This window comes from Bos indicus x Bos taurus, chromosome 16, assembly GCF_003369695.1.
Source record: "Bos indicus x Bos taurus breed Angus x Brahman F1 hybrid chromosome 16, Bos_hybrid_MaternalHap_v2.0, whole genome shotgun sequence".
Classification (NCBI taxonomy): domain Eukaryota; kingdom Metazoa; phylum Chordata; class Mammalia; order Artiodactyla; family Bovidae; genus Bos; species Bos indicus x Bos taurus.
In genome coordinates this window covers 39213894-39234896 of record NC_040091.1, presented here as the reverse complement: position 1 = coordinate 39234896, position 21003 = coordinate 39213894, and the positions used below count along the sequence as shown (strand labels likewise).

Here is a 21003-nt window from a genome sequence, read left to right as displayed (position 1 = left end):
AGGTTTATATTTGAGACAGCACGTTTACACAGAAGTTGAAAGATGTGTATTTTAGCTCCAACTGCCAATTTGTGTAATCATTAGTCACTAAACTTCTCTAAGCCTTAGTGTTCTCATCTATGACACAGGAGACTCAGACTAGATGATCTGTAACATGCTTTCCAGTTATGCACTGCATGTATAATTTATTGAGCATGTACTATGTGGTCTGTATTATGCTCCATAATTTTTAAAAACTCAAATCTATTCATAGTGGAATACAAATGGGCTAAAACAAGTATGCAAGTGGTTTTACTACAGCACCCCATTTTAAGTGGAAAAAATGAGGCAAAATTTTGTAATTCAGGCTCAGAGCTTGAAAATACAATAGTGTGGTTAAAGCAGGGGCAAATATGATTTTAATCATGGCATATAAAATTTGAAAATCATAGGAGAATGTAGGTCTATAATGGGGTTAAAGAAACTAGAAATTAAGTGGGGAGGTGGAAGGGATGGACTCAATGATAGAGACAGAGAATAGAAAGATTGAAATACTCTGATGGCACAGCAACCTCTCCTTAATCTCCTCTCCAATCTTTGGGCTGTGTTGATGCAACGAGACAAAGTCAACGATAATAGGCAATTGCAGAAAGAAGGCAAGGCAGGAAACTAAAAAAATACAACTTTCTGTTATGTGCCAGGTCTTTTGTTTGTCTTGTTCATCACCATATCCCAGAATTCAGCTTTGTCTTTGGCTCATGCTATTTTTTTTTTTCAAATAAATAAATCAGCAGAACCTATCCATTACGAGCACTTTAAGGGAGTCCCTAGGGCACTAAATAGGCACTGAACCCTGTGTGGTGAATTAATGATTGAAAAAGAAGAAAGATCAAATTTCCATCATGGTCTCTTAAAAAAATTATGACATCTTTAAAATATGCCTAGTTTTAAGTTAAAATAACTCATACATGTACTTAGTAATTAAAAATCCTGAAGAGCTGGTCAAGCCTTCTGGAAGAAATAAGCACCATTTTATTTCTAAACAATAACCCCTTGATAATCTAGTAAGGGAAACAATCTAAGAGGAGCATCAAGTTGTTCAGTGTGAATTTTCTTAATAAGTAATGCTAAGATGTTTGCCAACTTCAACACCAGAAAAACATTTAAGGTTTACTGTTAAAGTTCATTTCATTGGTCCAGTTCCTAACCATTCAAAGAGTTTCCAAAGATATTCACCTCATAAGACAGTTTGTTTTGGGCCAAGCAGAGTTATTTGTTTTGTACCAGATTTTTCTCCATTACTTTGCACAGAGATGGGCTTCATTAAATTACCCATTATATTGAAATGGAGCATCTTGCATCACTTAGTGTTTATTGAAACACTGTGTGGTGTGTGGGCGGTTTATGGTTACGATAGAAGAGCCATGTTTCTGCTTCCAAATCAAAGGGAAAGATGTAATACTTCAAGTTGCATTTGTAGCTGCAGGGATGGGCCGGGTGCATTATTTTGGACAATGACAAATTTTGTAAGAAAGTCGAATGTTCATAAGGGGTGGGTGGCATGGTGGGGGAGAAACTGGCTACACTAATAAGAGAGAAGAATGAATCAATTCTCTGATTGTCTCATTTGATTCTTTTCTAAGAATGGGAGAACTAAATCTTCATTTGCTCTTCTCTGGGTTAGCTGGTTCTGAGTATTCACAATGCGTGACTGATCTTAACAGGGGTGCATCGTAACACCAATTACTGACATGGCTTGGTCTTTCTGCCCCTGCCTGTATTTCTCTTCAGGATGGAAAGTGAGATTTATCTATCTGATAAGTTTGTGAGCCAGCCTAGGCCTATGTAGCTCAGGCTCCATCCTTTCCTTACTTAAACCAAAATATCAGGACTCCCAGGCCGGCATTTTTTCTATAGGGCAGTCACATGGGCATGTTCTAAGGGTATGTCTCTGAAATTAGACTGTACATCAGAACTCCCTGGAGGGTTTGCTAAAACAGAGGTTTCTAGGTCCCACAGACTTTCTATAGGGGTGAGACATTTCTAGTAAGTTCCTAGATTATGCTAATGCTGCTGGTCCCATGCTTTGAAAACTGTCTGAAGACATAATAAATGATTTTGTCCTTGCTTTCTTAGCAATTCATTTCACTTGCCAGATGAAGTCAGAGTAAAAAAGAGAAAGTGCTGGGAAAAACTATCTTAAGAAAGATGAAGAAATGGTTGTGGAAATTCTTTGATACCTTTGGAAATCAGATTCAAGCATGGGTCAAATTGGTTTTAGGTTTATTTTGTAAAGACTGAGATATTATACCACAGTAGTTTTTTTTGTTAGTCATCACCAGAAGAATAACTACTTGTTTAGAGAAGCTTGCTCATGAACATGGCAGTGGGTGCAGACACTAAGCACATCTAACCATGCTATTCCAAATTGTCATCTTTGAAAAGGGTACAACTGAAGCCCAGCCTAATTAGTTAGGTGGACCCAAATTTAAAAAAATAAAAAACTCGAAAAAAATCAAAGACTGATACTTTTAGGGGAATTAATTATATTTGCCTACAAGGACAGTTATTTGCATAAAAAGGATATGCAATTTATACCATAAGTTCTACTTATTAGATATAGGTAAAGTCTTAAAATATAACTGTTTTAAAATTTAATTTACATGTAATTGCATTTAGGGTCATTTGATCTTATTGATGAAAAGATAAAAAAGAAGGATTTTGTCTATCTAAGCACAAGAAGTAAAGTATCTCTCCTTTTTGAGGGCTACATAGCATGAATTTCTTAGAGAACAAAAGCAAAAACTGCTTCTGAACTTTCTAAAATCGTGACGCATGCCTCCCACAATGGACTCTGCTGTGCTTGGTTCCCAAGTGGCTTCAGGCAAAAATGGCTCTGGTGGCGTCTGAGTCAGCTAAATGGGGGATGCCCATAGTTTCTCCTTCCCAGGAACTGAAATGCCTTACTTCTCCATGACCCTCTTGAATAACTTAATCCTTGCATCATTTTTCAAAGTTTAAGGCATGTATACATAGTTTATCATCTGAACAACATTATAAACTTCCCATGACCTGAGATTACGCCTTATCCTGCTTGCAGCCTTTCATAGCACCTGTAGGGGGCAGTGTCTCAAGCAGGAATTCAAGGACATGAATAAGTGAACATGCCCAGGAATAAATCAGACAGGAGCACACCTCCAGGTGAAATGGAAAGGCAGCTAACTATGACCCAGGACTTCCTCTTGCTAATGTCTGCTCTAAGAGAACAGATTGTGGGACACAGTGTTTTTAAATTTCAACACAGCATTGTGCTTTGCTTCTTAATTTGAGCATTTATTAAAAAAACAGGTTTTGGATATCTAAAAAGTCCAAGGCAAAGTTCAGAAAAATGCTATGAACAGTCATGATTTTGTCCACATGGAAGATAATATTTTGTAACTGTCAAAAACACTATAGGATGCTATCCAGCATATTTTTGGCTCTTTTAGCTTTGGTACAGAGTGAGCCAGTACTGTCCAAGAATAGTTTACAGTAGATGTTGGAAACAACAGAGAAGTTGGAGTACATTTAAAGGATTCAAGAGAAATTCTCTAATATGACTCTTGCTACATTTTAGAGCCAGCATTTCTTTCCCCTGTGAAAATGAACCCATGATTTTTAAATGTATGTCATTGGGAAAGTATGAATCAACTGATGAACTTTGAAATAACAACATAAGGGGAAAAACAGTCTGTAATTTTTATTTGAAGATGCAAACATATAATATACTGTATAAATTAGTCTCTGAGATAACTGGTTATATAATCCACCTTGCCACACTTCTTTCACTTTATTTTAAACGTCTGACTTGGGTTCCACCCATAAGGATGGTACAGATAAATCCACTTCTGTGGTTGCAGTAAAAAGGCAGCTTAAGGGATTATATGCCTACATGAACTCCGCTCAGTTTATGATTTGTAAAAAGAATTAGCCAGGCAAGGTTTTAGCACAGAAGGAATAGCACAAGAACAAGAGAGAAAGTGTGCATTTAAATCATTTCTTAAAATACACTAAAGATTGGGCTAATTCGGAAAATAAACTTTGATTAAACATTGTATATCAACTCATTTTGTTTTCTTTCATTCACTCAATAAGCCCTGTTTATGTGCTAGGGACTGTATAAAGCGTTAGGGGTGCAGAAATAGAGACAGTCACTGCCCAGGAATCTCTAGTCCAGCTGGGAAGAGAGACAAGTAAACAGTGTCACAGCTGGGTAAGTGCAACGACAGGATTATGCCTCAAGCGTTTCAGGGATACCTGGAGTCTTAGACTGGAGTTGGAAAGAGGTTGGGGTGTTAAAAGGGCTTGAAGAAAACAGAAAAAGTTGAGGGTGCCGGCATTCCAGGGATAGGAGATAGTACGTATGAAGGGGGTAAAAAAGCTAGAAAAAGTACTGTCAGCTTGAGAAATCAAATGTCTCATATTTTATCACAAGTGGCAAAACTACTTGTTTTAATCCAAGTCCTAATTCACAAAGCAAAGTTTTTAAGGGTTTTTTGTTTTAAAATATGATTCCTAAAAAGCATTACTTCTGACCTTTTTATATTTTAGTTTCTGTACTATATCACTGACAAGAGAGAAGCTGGGTAGAGAAAAAGACTAAAAGGTTTGCAAAGAAACAGAAGGTCAGAGGAATATAGTGATGAGAAAACTACACAGAGACAAAGGAGGTGGTTTTGAAAGATTCACACGCACATGGTTATTGAATGAAGTTAGGCAGTGTCCCCTCTGAGGACTTTTTTCTCTCTTTGTCTCTTTCTCCTCTTCTTTCCCTTCCTTCTGTCTTCCTCTCTACCTCTTTCTCTCTTTCAAGAAATCCCCAAAGAGATCTAAGAACTTACATGCATGGATGCAGAAACCTAGTCCCACTGATGGTAGCTGGGGCAAAGCTATTTCTAACCCTCTTCACGGTCTTCTGTCCTCTTTTCCCTGCCCTTCCCCTCACTCCCACACCAGGCACCAGGGGAGGGGGTTGGCCAATTCAGACATTTGGGGGAAGGAGGAGAGGTTGGGAAGGAGGTGCTAAGGACCAGCTACTGGGAGAGGCGAACTTTTACTTCTGAGATGTACACTGCTTTGTCACCTCAAGTCAGGGAGAAGAAATGAAAAGAAACAAGGATGGGGAGGAAAAAGGCAACACTGGATCTCTCTATGAAACTGTAAAATTCACTTCTGCATTGGAAAGGTGGGGAAGACCTTTTCTCCTTTCTGACAGCAAGAACCTTCTGGGCATGAGTATCCGACTTGGGGCCTGACCTCAAAGGGGGTAAATGTGTACTGAGAAATATAGATGCAAAAGTTAACTTTCCAATTCCTCTTATTTTTGTAACAACAACAAAAACTGAGCATGAGGAATCTGAAGATTTAGAGAAGATTTATGTTATACCAAGGTTTCATTTTTGCCTGATTGTGAAACCTAGTGAATTAAAAAGCCAGTTTTAAACGCACCACATGGTATTTTTCTGGTCATGTATCAATCTGAGAGGAAAAAATGGAGACGAAGTACAGTTTACTAATTAGAATCCCAGTGATTAAAAAAAATTCCAGCAGGAGGAGCTCTAACATGCTTTAGAGTTCAAGCTTGAAAAACAAAAACACTGAAAGCAAACAGAAAAACAGAGAGGTGGTGTGCTTTGCAAGCTGCCATGTCAGTGAACAAATATGTAACGGAGTCCAATTAAATGCTCAGTGCGAAGACAGAATGGCCCACATTTTCTCCCTTCCACAAGTCTCCGTGTTCTGATGCAGTTAAACTGGGCACGGATCTGTGGTGTCAGGGAGCAAAAGGTTGATTTCTAGGCAAGTGTAGAAATTATTCTTTTCCTCTTGAAGTATCATATTGTTTCTAAATGAGTCTTCTGACGCTGGCTCAAAAACTGCCATTTTAAAATGAAATCTTCATCGGCGTTTGAAGGCACTACAAAAACTCCTGAATGTTCTTCTCCTTTACTCTGTGGCTTGTTGGACGCTTTTTTTAAAATGAGAGAAATGCTGTGTTTGTAAAAACTGGTGCTAAAAGGGCAAGGAATCATAAGTCCCCTGGGCCATGTAAAGAGTCTGCAGAAAGAATTACAGCTTTCTAACACACTCACACACATCAACTGGAATACAAAGAATTTACTCAGGAAAACAGTGAGAAGTATATGAATTTAACAGTTACCGGATTTTGGGGGTAAGCCTTTCCATTCTGGACAGTGTTGTGGGAGAGGGATAGACAAGTGGGTGCACAGTATGATCACAATTACTTAACCTGAAGGAAATTTTCAACCAATCCCTTCTAATCGTTCGCCAATAAGAAGTCAAACTTTTTGTTTTACACCTTAATGGTATGCCCACATTTAAAAATTTTATACTCGCTCCTACAGAAACTTTAACTAGACCAATTCAGGCCAAAAGTCACTAAATAAAGCTAGTCTAGACGGAAAAATCTATGAAAACCATATGTCTTTTAGGCATCTGTCTTACAAAAAACTGCCATCATCTTGGAGAAATAGTTCACAAAATATGCTTTTAGGAAAACACTGCTGTAATGACCATGGGAGCTGTGCTCAAGAAGACGGCTGGGGAGAGCAAAGCTAGAATGTTTACAAATAAGAGGCTCTCATTTCTACATATATCTGTCTGTAACCATCACTGAGAGGATGGGCAAAGGCAGATGTAATTTATATTTCCACTCTTCTAGAAGGGATCAAAAAAGTTTACAGTTTTGTTCCTTCACACCCCCACAGAATGTTAGACCAACGGATCTCAAAGCATCTCTGTTCTCACTCACAGAAAACTGTTTTGAATAATCTTGTACGTGGATGGGGCCAAAAAACCAGAACATTTTCTTCTGATTATTACCTCATCTGGCGGGCCTGCCAAACACAGCTAGAAGGCAGGTGTCCGACAGAAGTAACCAACGGAAGACCGTCCTATATAATTGGGTGTAGTGCCTAACTTAGAGACAAAAGGGATCAGAATGACGGGGAGTACAAAGCAGGAATGCAATGAGAATGCAGTAAAGACAAATGTCCTAAAACCTTGCCTTTCTGCTTTAACATCGCTTTCCGGACTGGAGACAGTGGTCAGCACTACCTTCGTCATTCTAGCTCCATATTTTTGTACCTCAAAATGCACCTTAATAAGTGGTATGAAATCCACAGACAAAAATGTAAAGGTTAACTTTAATGATAAAAATAACAACATATAGACAGAAACCTGAATAGTCTACAGAGACTGGGAAAGTATTTGTAAGTTGCAAAGATTCCCTGTGACCCTCAAGAATATTTTGCTGAGACTTCTTGCTCTACAGGGAAGGGAACAACACAGTAACCGTGGTTATCGGTATGAATGCCTCATGTGCTGTTCAGTCACAAGACTGAATAAACACTATATATCAAATGGAAAGGGTCCTGGGTTGAAGGAGGCGAGTATAGTAAAAAAAAAGAGGGAAATCTACAAGATGTCATCAATCACACACCAAAGTTTTAAGCAAAAGCAAGAAACACGATTTCAACATGTTTATTCAAAGATACGGTGCCTCAAAATGAATTTCCAAATACTTATTAGTTTTAGAGTATTAAGATGGTAATAGGGTAGTTTAGAGTGTTCGAAATATTAAAACAAATCAAGGAATCATATCAACAACCCTCATCACAGATCCCTAAACTGAACTGGAGAGCATTTAAGTAGGTTAATCAAAGTCCGCTGATGAATTGCAGGGATTTTTATGGTCCATTAATTTCAGTCCTGAGAGTTCTGATACTACTACTATTACAGCTAAAACTATAACTTTTCTTTCTTTCAAAGGATATGTACAGCATGGATTTATTGTGACTTTAGACCCAGTTACGTGGAGGGAAATTACTGCAGTGGTTTCTCTAGTTAACACATTTACTAATGTTTCCTTAATTTTCCACCCCAAGAGGCAATAATTAAGGTAGCACTGGCCTCACATGAAGTTTTATTATTTTAGTTATTAAAATACTTTCCAATACTGCTAAGAAGTAAAAAGAAATTCTAGTTGTTTTAAAAATAAGTAGACGTTTTCCTCATTTTTATAGCTTTACTCCATGAATGGTGGTCTAAAAGGCAAAGCAGAGTGCAGACTTTCTGGCGAAAACACTTGAGCACGAGACTAGGAGGAGATTTATTTGAGGGAAAAACTGCATTCACTCTTAAAATTGGCTTCAAAAGCAATCCTAATATAAAGTTTAAAAATGCACATGGTACAGAATATACCTTACATAATTATCCATTTCCAAGTGGAATAATTTCATTTTAGATTCTCTAAGCTGCAAAATATCTTTAAAAAAGGCTTTCCCATCTCCTCTTATCATAAAAAGTCTCATGCTAGATGAATGTCAAATATACTGAAATGTAGATAAAGCTGCTCACGAAAATCTGAAACCTAATACAGGTATCTATTTACATGGTGGAGGCAACTGGCATATTTGATTGTAAAATAAGATTATTTTCCAAATCATATTCAGAGCCACCTGAGGTCTCCTTTCTCTCGGGTTTCAAAATTGCCACTGATGCCTGGGGATTCACTTGTGGTGATATATCTAGTTGGTGGTTATCTAGTCTTTCCCTTATTCTCTCTTTCTCAAAAACAAAACAAAAACAGAAAAAGGATAAAGTTTACTTCTAAATTTTATATTAACCTACACATTTACTGGGTTCCCATAACAGCAGCAACAACAGTATTATCCCATTTTTCAGTGTTTAATCCCAGTGGGGGAAAATGCTGACTTTATGAAGATTTGGAATTCTCCATGTGTCTGAGCAATTAAAATCAAGAAGGCCTGGCCTTGTCATTGACCATGAGCAATTGAGAATTTTGCCATTTACCATTTTGATTATGCATCTTTCCCCCTGGTCCTTGGATGGAATGTGTTCTTTCTACAATTCATGTGAGCTGATAATTTTGGCTGGAGAACAGGAGTGGACAGTTCCTGGTGTTTATGGGAATGGTTAAAAAATAATTTCAGAAATTAGAGCACTCGTTGTTTGTGGATTTGCCTACCATGTGGCTCTGATGCCTAAAAATTAGCCAGAAAGAAAAGAAAGTATTGTGCCATGATGAGCCTGCCTCAGTTCTTTGTGGCTTTCGACACTGCCCTCTGTAGGAATTCTATTTATGGTCAGAGTTGCCACATGAGCTTAAACTTCATCTAAATACTGTTAATGTGGCATCAGTACACAGGCAGATTCTTATAAACCCAGTGCCTTTCCAACACGCCCCCCACCCCCCACCTCCTCTTCTACATTTAAAAATACTGGCCAGACTAAAAGTGTAATATTCTTTTGGAAACAGCACTGGGTAAGCCAGATGGATTTCATTTGGCAACTAAAGGGTGTAAATATATGTTTAGATTCAGAGGTTCCCCTAGACAATGGTTACAAGATGTTGGCTACAGTAAGCTGAGGGTTTCAATGTAGGGCATTTAAAAATTCTATATTTAAGCAGCAATAAAATAAAATAAAATTATGACAAGTAGACAACAGCCATCAAACCCTCAGTTAAATCCTCAGTTCCTCTCTCATACAACTGGAGGTAGGCATGTAATTCATATTCTGAGTGAAAAATGCAGCATTTACATTTTCATGTTTAATTTCCTGGCTATTTATTGGCTGAAGTGGCTCTAGTAAGCTAAATTTCACTTCTGATTTTTTCCTTGTAACTGATAAATCAGAGGGAGGAAGAAGCATCCAGCAGCTTATTCTTGGAGCTGGCTGCTTACAGAAAATTTAGAGGTGAAAGAGCCATGGATCATGCTGTGCCATGAATCTCTGAAGTCATTGAAAAACATGCCATCTGACCATAACTGCCTGAAAATGAAAAATCGTTCCCCGTAAAACCGTTCTTTTCTTACAGTGAGGGAGACAAAAGAGGGCAGTGATGAAACAGAAGTACTAGCTTGTGTGCGTCTACAAGACTGTGGGTCTGCTTACACTGGGTAGAATTGTTTTCTTTTCTTTCAGCTGACATCAACTTGTATGTAGGAACATTCAGCAGATTCCAGCTGGTGACAGTTGGCTGCTGACTGGCTACAGGACGAATAATAACTATTGACTGTGCGTTTTTCACCGGACAATGGCTCTTGTGCCAGACTCCAGTCTTGGCTGTTTTCCTCGATCAGGTGAAACCAGGGGTGGATGGGCTACCCTGAAACTCAGAAAGGCTTTCCCTTCATTGTTGAAGCTTAGCAATGTACAGCCCCAAACAAGAACAATGACAGAGCTATTTGTTATTATTTGTTGTGAGACGTGGAAGAAGTTGTTTTGTTAACTCAGTGCCAGTTACCATGGGGCTGAGATGGTATATGGTCTATTGTTATATTTATTGCCCTGCTTTCTGTCTGCATTTCTGTTGTTTGTACTGTCTCATGTAGATCCTTTCTTATTTTCCTTTTTCTTGTACCCTCCTGCAATATCAGATGTTTGGAAAAGTAAGATAAGGGGCACATTGAAAATTTAAAGGCAATCTGAAGTCTATCTTGACACAGCTGTAAAGCTCCCACATTCCTGAGCCTGACCTAAATAGACTGCCAGTCAGTCTGGACTGTGGTGGGATGGAGATGTTTGTGTAAAGTAACTCAAGTTTGCTAGACCCAAGAAGGAAACCACCAGACTAATTTACTTCCACTCAAACTAGAATGAAACCAAGACCCTGAAGAAAGAAAACCTTTGACATTAACCATTGATCCACTTTAGTGAATTATTATGTTACAACCAGAATCACTGTGGTATTTGAATGATTTTGATGAAATATTTAATAGAGAGGATCAAATAAAATTAAAGACATTTTCTTTAGTGAACATCTTGTGGCCAAATTCCTATATTCATGGAAATATATTAAGCATCATGACAACTCATGGTAAACCTACAACAAATTATTAATTACATTTGGGGTTTCAGTAACAAATTCTGTGACATAGTAGCCTCACAATATGCCTCAAATATTAAGAATCAGAAACAATGCTTTGAAGGTGTTTCTAGTCTCAGCAATTATACTTTGTAAAAATCCTTGCTTGATTTTTAAATCCAGTTGCTAAATATAATAACTGTTCCCTGAAAAATTAATACACCTAATCATAAATTTATCTGTTTGTTCTTTAAAGGAGAAAGATGGTGAGGAAAATAGAAAGCTCATGGCTGAAATCAGAAATCACAAGATGAATTCATCATTCGTCCAAAGACACTCAGCTGCTAAAAGAAGTCATGCTTTTAGAGGGCTGTTGAGGAGGGAGTAAGTCAGGATGTTTCCAGAACATGACTGCTGAGGAGTCAGACACAGGCTAGTCCCACAAGTTGCTTAACTGTCCGTGAACCCTGAGCCCACGACTTCAAGGCTCGGCAGCTTCGTCCTTCATGGCACCAAACCTTGATATTAGGGATGCAAAGACACACTCATAAGAATCACAGGTTTTCTCTTATTCAAAATTTGGGGAACTGGCTAAAAACAAAACAAAACAGGGGAGCTTTATCCCTAGGTGAAAGGGATTCTGTGTTATCTGTCAGTTAAATCAATGCATAAAATATGTATGCATAAAAGAGACACGGTACAGAAGACATCAAGGTCAACCATTTAAAACAAGATTAAAGAGAATCAAAGGGCTTTTACCTTTGTAAAGAAAAGAACATGCATGCATGGACTGTCTCTTCACATAAAGAACTGATGTATCTTTTGCTATGGTTAGTTGAACCATGAATTACTGAGAATGTGGGGCTGTGAGGAGACTCTCAAGGTGCTCCATGTAAAGTCAGGGAAACTAAGTCATGGAAGGAGTGCAAGTGGGAGGCCCTGGGGTAATCTTAATGCTATTCCAGGGCTGTCCCTGCAAGGCAGGGATGCCGGTATCACCATGGGCCTCCCCAGAGAGAGACTCTTTCTATCCAGCACTCTTGATATCCATGCTGTGTTTCTGTCATGTGAATGAGCTGGAGTAAAAGCTAACCCTCTCCTCTGATTCACTTGTGTCATTTTTAAAAGACACCATCAGACTTGGTGATAGGGGGTGGTTAAAAAAGGACTTCTATTTTTTTTTTAAGTGTTTTTTTTTTTTTTTAAATAGAAGACTGGGTGATGAGGTAAGTGAAGTTTGCTTTTCCTTGGATAGAGACCCTTCCTCCCACCCTTATCCCCTTTTGACCGTTGCAAAATAGCTTAGTCCAAGGAAAGGGGAGAAGACAAATGAATAAAATAATGCCAGAGTCACCGTTGCCAGGAAAAACACACTCTGATTCAGTTAATTTGTTCTGTTAATGTCAAAGGCTGTGATTCCCAATTAGCTAATTTTAAGAAGCTCTAACTGAAAATAGCTACATCAGCCCTAGACATTAGGATCCTCAAGTAAAAGAATAGGGCCCCTAAAGAGGTACTGAGGTCTGTTTAAGAGTATCTTGCTAAACAAGGATACAACTAAATGGGGTTTTCCAACTGGGTTTCAGCCCCTCCAGAGAAGCTGATGGAGGTGAGAGAGGAGGGGGACACACGAAACCGTCTAGCATCAGAAAATGTTCCCCAAGTCAGATTTGTGTACAGTCAACTTTCTAATGGTAGAATCATCCCTGTTGATGAGCCTCTTTGGGACAGAAATGCTTCCCTAGTTCAGGAGGAATTAATTAAAGCAGGCATGTAGTTTGCAATATTTCTAGCTCCCTCACTGAAAGGCTCCATGCACATAAACCAGAACAGTTTGAGCAGCTGAGAAAACCTGGGCCAAAAATGACTCCACCAGCCCCTCTCCTTCCTCTTTCTTTACATTGAAATGGAAAGATAAAATAATAATCACTTAAAAAAAAAACAAACAAAAAAACAACCCACCCAGAATACTCATGGTTTCTGTACAACTGTAAGCACTTTCATTATGTCTGAATAGGGTCATAATAAATCTATGCTCTTAAAAGTGAAGATCATAGCCTGCTAATGAAACTGTGAATTATCCGGAAGAAAACTAAGCTCGGGCACACAGTGCATGGCAGAATCCTCTGCTGCTAAAAGTTCAGTGTTTGCCTTTGTAACATTAAAGCCCAACAGGGAGCTGGCGGGATACCCCTTGTGCTGTCTTGTCATATTATGAGTTTCTGGTTTCAGATAAAAGGGGAGAAAGGGCCCTTAAGAAAGCAAAGGACTGGGGAAAAAAATTAAATTTCCTTCTCGGAAAGCTAAGGGTTGGTTTTCTGAAGATGATGGATAATGGCATTTCAAGTTTTTTAGATTTTAATAGAGAAAATGGAGGCAAGTCATGGAGGGAAAAGAGAATACATAAATAAATAGAACAAGGTGAAGTTTCCACAAGAATTCCTTTAACTTTTTCTTTCTTTCTTTCTATCTCTGTCTCTCTTTCCTTTCCTCTCTCTTTCTTTTTTTGAAATCTTAAACCTCATTTCTGGCTTGCATTTGGTAGGATTCCCGCTCTGGCTTTTATTAAAAACAGACTTTATGTGGTCAGAATTCTCCATCTAAAGCTAAACTTTAATAGGCATAAGGATCCTGACAGAGTCTTTCTTGCTCTCTCTCAGGTGACCACCCCCCTGCCCCTCCAGGGATTTCCCTCCCAATGCGCAGAACTGGCGCTGAAACTCGAAGGCTCAGCAGAAAACAACCAACTTTCCTCTTTTACTCAGAACTCTCATTTCTGTTTTACATTTGAGACTCTTTGCAAGGCCAGATCAAATTAAGTCTGGCTCTAACTTGAGAATACCCTAAAAATTTTGAGTAACACAACTGTTGTCCTATAAATTCCCGAGTGCAGACGACTGAAACCTGGAGGTTTCCCTCTCCAGCTCAGGCTCCGGAGGCTGATTCCTGCCGGCTACCCTCTGTGAGTGAGCTCAGAAATACCAAGGGCAACTCCACCTGGCTTAACAAATCAATTTAGCATTCAGCAATATCTCTGAAGGGTATTAGCAAGTCAGCTTATCTGAAACAAAGAGGTGAAGCAGCCAAGCGAGCAGGCAAAGACATGCACTTTCATTCCTGAAGACAGGCATCCCCAGGTTGCTCTGGTTCCTTCTTATAGCTAAACAGACAAAATAGCTGACTTCAAGGCTCCTGTGTGGGACTCTAACAGCCCTCCCCCAATGGCCTCCATACGTTCTTGGCACAATGGCAGACCTTTTCCCAGTCAATTTTAAGTTTCCTAAAATAATAATTTAATTTTGCTTATAAGTGAGGCTCAGCGCTGACCTTTATGCTTAATTACATGGAAGGGACGGTCTTTTGAATGCTGCAGTACAGAAGTTCTCAAGGGGAGGAAGATTAACTCCCCCAAACCAGTGACAATGTCTGGAAACATTTTCAGTGGTGACAACTCGGTGAGTGCAACTGACATCCGGTGGGTAGAGGCCAGGATGCTGCTAAACGTCCTAAAATGCACAGCATGACCCACACAACAAAAACGTCAGTAGCGCTGAGATGGAGAAATCCTGACATTATGGTTAGGAGACAGTTTTGGAGTCAGACTGCTTGGTGTTGAAGCCCAACTCTGTTAGGGCCTGGTTGAGTGCCTTGGGCAAACAGCTTAACCTCTGCATCTAGTCTGTAAAATGGACAATCACCTAACTCGTCGGGTTGTTGTGAGCATTCAACAAAAATATACCTGCAAAACTCTCAGGACAGCGCCTAGCATACATTTTGGTGGTGGTGATTTAGTCACTAAGTTGTGTCCGACTCTTTTGTGACCCTACGGACTGTAACCCACTGGGCCCCTCCATGCATGGGATTTCCCAGGCAAGAATACTGGAGCGGGTTGCCATTTCCTTCTTTAGTGGGTCTTCTCAACCCAGGGATCAAACCTGGGCCTCCTGCATTTCAGGCATATTTATTTTTACTGACTGAGCCACCAGAGGCAGACACGACTAAAGCGACTGAGCACGCACGCACGCAAAGCAAACATTGAGAGCTCAATAAATATTATCATTTTTATTATTAATACTAGAATTAAGCTCAGTTCCAAGTAAATTATAAATCAAATTTTCTGAGGTTAGAGGAAAAAAAACCTGGTTTGAGAGTACACATATCCTCTCTGATGGGGACCACAATGGTGATGGCAATAACATCCACTGTGATTTACAGTTAATGAGACTTTTTCAAATATCCCATCTCATATGATTTGAGCAACAACCTTGGTGAGTCTTTACTTCATAGATGAGGAACTCATGGCTCAGTCTGAGTTTCCCAAGACCTGTGGCAAATCAAATCTTCTGATTTCACTTCCCTTCTATTCCTCTACACCTCCCTTTGTTTGGTGGTTTAGGATACCCTTCTTCTCTTCATTACACCCAACAGCCCTGAAGATTGAAATAAATGTAAGCACTGTAATCAGAGGGTGAGGTGACTCAGACTTCATGGGTAGGCAGAAAGCACTTCTCTTTTGACAGTACAAGCATAGTAAGGTTTTCCTTCATGGAGTATACAAATATTTTAATCCTCTGAATTGAACTTTGAAAAAACTAGCTTTCTCTATGGGCTATTTTCTTTCCTTTTTAAATTTCTGATGTTGGAAAAAAAAACAAAACCCTAATTCTCTCTATTTTCAAAATCTCTAATTAATATATTGACTGTAAATGTATGAAGGTGAGACTATAGTTTCAACTATATGTGGTATACATGATTTCAAGTTTCAGTTATTTATTAGCTATTTTGTTTCACAATTAAGCCTGAAAATCTGCTTATAAATGCCAGAATGTATTATTCAAATGTACATTGTTCTATTTATTGTCAGTGACCGCACACAGCAGTCATATGTCTGTGTTAAAAAACAATTGCAGATGAATCAGCCAGATTTTTACTCAGCCTACATTAAAGTTAGTGACATTGGGTTTAAGGGTCAAAGTTCGGAGGGCAGATGGATAATATTCCTTGAAGTCAGTGGTTTTATAGAATTCCTCTGGTAATAGAAGAGGCTAGGCCTTAGCTTGTGATGCTCTGGTGACCTAGGGTGCACACAGCTTGCAGCAAACCAGCCACTGGCTCTTTCACTTCAAAGTTCTCTGTCAAATCCTACAAATAGCTGCCAAAACATCATTCATCTGGACCTAAGTTTCTGTGGTTCATTTAGTTTGTGCCAGTAGAGAAAGGAGAGTGTAGTTCATATATTGGTTTCTAAATGGAGTCGTGGGCTCAGCAATCTTCCTATGATTCCTCTCCTGGGGGAGGGGATACAGCAAACATGTAGGACAGTATCTCTGCCCTTTTCTTTTCCAAATCAATTTTGTCTGTCACGCTATGAGAAGAGAACCCACGAGCATCCCACCCCGCGACCCCCCTACTTCGGCCGCGTGCAGAACACTCACCTCGGGACGCTGGGAGGGGCCCTAGTGGGCCGAGACGGAACCTGCGGAGGCGCCCCGAACGAGTCACTGCTGTTGGGGAAAGGAGGTAATGGGCCCGGCCGGAATGGCACTGGCGGCGCCCCTGAGTGGGGTCCCGGGGAGGGGATGGCGGGTGCAGGTCCCCGGCCGGACGTCGGTCGTGGGAGAGGTGCGCTCAGCGTCGGCCTCCTCTGGGTGGTGGGGCTTGGAGGGGGGGACCTGGGGACAGAGAGAGACATCAGTTTGCTCATCCTCCTTTCCATCAGAAGTCATCCTTAAAAATTTGTTATAATTGACTATGTTTAAAAAAGTATTGTCTGACTAACTCAGATACACATTAGGGATATTATAAAAGGGTAAAAGGTGAAAGGAAGTTTCCTTCCCCACCCCTTCCTCTGTGGAGACAACCAGTATCTTTTCCTGGGTATCCTTTTTATCTATATTCTATATTATCTTCTCTCTCTCATATATATACATATATATATATATATGCATAAATTGCTTTTTTGCATACAACATTCTACAATTTAAATTTTTTTTTAAGCTTCACATTAACTGGACTGTCTTTTTACTTCAGTACTTATTCTTTTTAATGGCTGTATAACATGCCATTGTCCAGGTATATTGTGCTTGTTTTTGAAAGGAGCTGAGACTATCTGACTCTCTCTATCCCTCCTGAACTTAAATAATCCTTTTCCTCTTTTTGCTTTAGGTTCATATTGGACTTCCCTGGTGGCTCAGACGGTAAAGCGTCTGTCTACAATGCGGGAGACCTAGGTTCGATCCCTGGGTTGGGAAGATTCCCTGGAGAAGGAAATGGCAACCCATTTCAGTACTCTTGCCTAGAAAATCCCACGGACGGAGGAGCCTGGTGTCCATGGGGTCGCAAAGAGTCGGACATGACTGAGCGATTTCACTTCTTCTTCTTCGTATCGGTTTAGGGAAGCACATTCAGAAAACGACTGTGGACAAGCTGGGAGGCCTCTGGCATTGGGGGCACCATCTTCCTACCTGCGGGAATGCTGGATCCAGGAGTCGTCCACAGGTGGTGGTGCGGGTGTGAACGTCGTGGCTGTGTTGATGTCGCCGATGACCACGAGGGCTTCTTTAAGGGCCTGGTACATTCGAAGCATCTCGTCCCGGCGCTGAGCCTGCTCCGCAGACTCCTCCATCAGGGTATTTTGGTCCTCTGAAGAATATAACTGTGCTAGGAGCTCGGAATTTATGAAATCTTTAACCTGTCGAGTCACCGCAGAAAAGTGAAAAATGGAAATGAATGAGTGACTGAATGATAAACTGGTTCAGAGCCTGTGGACAAAGTCCACAAAAGTTCACTCTGGGAAAGGGGACCCATCATGCATGTTCACTCTTCTTTCTTCATTAGCCTCCCGATACCAGTAACAGTTTTCCTCTCTGTCTGACGGCCGTTGATACTAAAGAAAAACAGGTAGTTGAAAAGAGGGCCAAACCTCGCCATCATCAGGACAAGGCCTATTGGTCGTACAAGCATTTCTGCAGTGTTGTCTGTGGCTGCTTGGTTTATAGACAAGGGAAAGTGCCAGCAGGTAAGTGGTGGTATTTTCAATAGGAAACAATGATGTAGGGAAACTTAGGTAGTAACACAAGCTATGTATTCCTTGGTGTTTCAGCCCTTTACCTATCTTTTACCAAAAATCCCTGGAATACTATTAAGACCCCAGGTTTCCATGTTGTCTCAAAAGTGGAATTAGTACCAGTGAATATGTATTAAATATAGAATCATATATAATTATGCAAGTTCATTTACAAAAAAAGTGATACATTCTCTGGTTTCCAGAGCTTAACAGTGATGAAGACTGACATAAGGTTCCATAGTTAACCTTATATGACATAAAATTTCATATAAGAAAATAAATTAAAATATGAACAATTCATGTGAGTCTTTGAGGAGGGGCATTTTGTGGCAGGATGAGAATGGAAAGGATGGGTTGTCACATAGCCTTGAGGGAGAGAGAATCAATAACTGTATTTCATCAAGTCTAAGACACCCCTGATTTTGAGACACACCACTCTTTTACGTGCCACTAAGAAAGGAAAACCACTGTCAACTAAACTACGACAGAATGCCAAGGTATCACTGAGTGTCACATGCATCCTCGTGTCAGAAATGTTAAATGTGGAAAAAAGTGAATGTGAGAATCAATGAAATCCAATGTGTCTTCACAAGGTATCTGATTTAATTCTCACTGCATATGTATGAAGCATGTATTATTATCCCAATTTTACAGATGAAGGAACTGAATGAAGCTCAGAGAAGTTAAGTAACTTGCCCAAAGTCACACAACATTAAGTTGAACCCCACATCTTCGGACTTGTCTAGTGCTCTTTCCATGACCCCCTTGCCTCACTTTGAGTGACTAGAAAAGATAATTTACAGTTAAGCGTCAGGATTATAGTGTGGTACACAAGTATGTCACTTAACTTAAGCCTAGAAAAATAAACCAACTTGAATTTTTCAATGCCTCTGTTAAGAGAAAGTTAACACTTATCTAGAGTCACTAGATCTATGAAAGGCCAAAAGCGAGTATATTTAATTGTTACAAATTCAAGCAGACAACAGAACACTTATCAGATGCTCAAGATTCCTGGGTTGTAGTTAAATTTGTAACTCAGAAATGACAAGATTCTAAAACACATAACTTCACTATTTTTTAAAGGTATCAAACCATATGAATAATTCTACTAATCAGAGAATTCAGCTAAATCACAGCTCTGTTGTGAAATAAATAAAAACTGTTCTCTGTACATATTCTGTAAACCAGGAATGATTTAAATGTAGAAGCAATCTAATACATAAGATGTATCCAGGCAACTGTCTGGTGGAAGGGGAAGTTTATGTGTGATGGCTGTAGAAGGTAAATTTGGCCAGGTAACTTGGGGCCAGATGTGAAGGCCTTGAAAGCCAAGGAAAAGTATTTGAACTTTATCCACTTGGCAATGGGGAGCCATGGAAGGCTTTTAAAGCAAGTAAGTGAAATAATAAAAGAGAGTTTTAGGAAAGTCAATCTGGCTGTGATTGGAAAAGAATTTGCAAGAGTGGTAGTAGAGATAAAGAATTCTGTCAGAAGATCACTGCAGATTTATGGAATGATAAGGGTTTAATTTAGCAAGGTTGCTGTAGAATAGAAAATATGGACACAGATAAATGATATTATAAAGGAAAAACCAGCTGGACTTGGTGCTGTTTGGCTATGAGGGGCAAGGAAGAAAGGAACAAAGACCCTTGAAGCATTGAAGTTTGGGTGAGTGGAAGTCAAGGAAAGTCAGGTTTAGAGAAAAGACAGTAAATTTGGCTTAAGAACTGTTCTCCTCCTTGAAGATTTATTTACTGCTAAACACACTTGCAGGTGCCCAAGGAGTCATACACATTTGCACAAATCTTCCACTGTGAGGTGTGTAAGTACTTGGAGAGATGGTGCAACTCCAAACTCAAAACCAGACAAGTTTCCTGGCATTGACCATCAGTTAGGTTAAGCTCTTTTGAAGCTTTACATCTTCCTGGAGTATCACTTAGAATCTATTAAACACAATTTAAAAGAAGGTCCTTCCAAGAATAGATTTAAAGCAGATCTGAATTAAGAAGCAACTGTCAAACAAACCATGAAATAAAATAATAAGAGCCTGCTTCGGCATTCTGATCAAAGATCTGCCTTGAATCAACTCTTCCACATCAAAATGTTACACATTAAAACCTGCCTACTACCCAATAGATTTAGCAATGTCCTGAAATAATATGAATGATTTTTAGCATAAGAGAAAGTGGCAATATAGTACAGTGGTTAAGGGCATATTCTTTGGAATGAGACAGCTCAAAATTTGAGTCCTACAGGACTTCCCTGCTGGGCCAGTGGTTAAGACACCATGCTTCCAATGTAGGGGTACAGGTTCGATCACTGGTTGGGGAACTAAGATCCCACAAGCCACGTGTCACAGTCCAAAAATGAATTTGAGTCCTAGCTCTAACATTTATTGTTCTTGGACAAAAAACTTAACATTTTTGAGTTTCAGATTCCTGATCTGCAAAATGAGGTTAAAGGTAGGAGCTGCCTCAAGAGTTGGTATAAGAAAAAAAAAAAAAAAAAAGAGTTGGTGCAAGGATTCAGTGAAACAGTGAATATATATTGCCTAGCATGATGCCAGGGCTTTCCTGGTGGCCCAGATGGTAAAGAATCTGCTTGCAATGAGAGAGACCTGGTTTCGATCCCGTGGTCAGGAAGATCCCCTGGAGAAGGGAATGGCTATCTGCTCAAGTATTCTTGCCTGGAGAATTCCATGGACAGAGGAGCCTGGTAGGCTTGATGCCTAGCATTTAGGCAGTGCTCCATCAACAAAAGCTATCTTTTTATAGTATAAGGTCTAAATTGGGATTAGGTATGTAGAGATAGGCAGCTAGGGCAATAGTGCCAGCATCAAGTGACACAGTTCACGTAGAGCGAAGTTAACATTTATTTTGCACGTAAGAAAATTTAAAACTCTTCTCCTCCTGCTAGCCTCACTTTGTAATGCTATAACTGGAACAAAGGTAGGGGGGACTTTGGGGAGTTTCCAGACACTTCAGGGACTTTCTGAGCAGTTTGTATGTCAATGTTACAAATATTTAAATCAAGGATTCTGCACAATTGGAGGCCAAGTGGATCCCTT

General features: G+C 39.7%; 1 protein-coding gene across 11 annotated transcripts in view; it reads right to left on the bottom strand.

The window, feature by feature from the left end:
• Positions 1 to 21003, bottom strand: part of DNM3 (dynamin 3) — a 649041-nt gene that overhangs the window by 13665 nt on the left and 614373 nt on the right. For 8 of the 11 annotated variants that reach the window (XM_027564824.1, XM_027564820.1, XM_027564823.1 and 5 more), the window contains 2 exons: positions 17335 to 17561; positions 16306 to 16542 (listed from right to left, as the gene is read on the bottom strand). In XM_027564824.1, coding sequence (XP_027420625.1) covers positions 16306 to 16542; positions 17335 to 17561 — 464 coding nt within the window. Of the gene's footprint in view, positions 1 to 754; positions 11389 to 14940; positions 15301 to 16305; positions 16543 to 17334; positions 17562 to 21003 lie in introns of those variants that run through there. The other 3 variants (XM_027564821.1, XM_027564825.1, XM_027564817.1) reach the window with 2 other exon arrangements.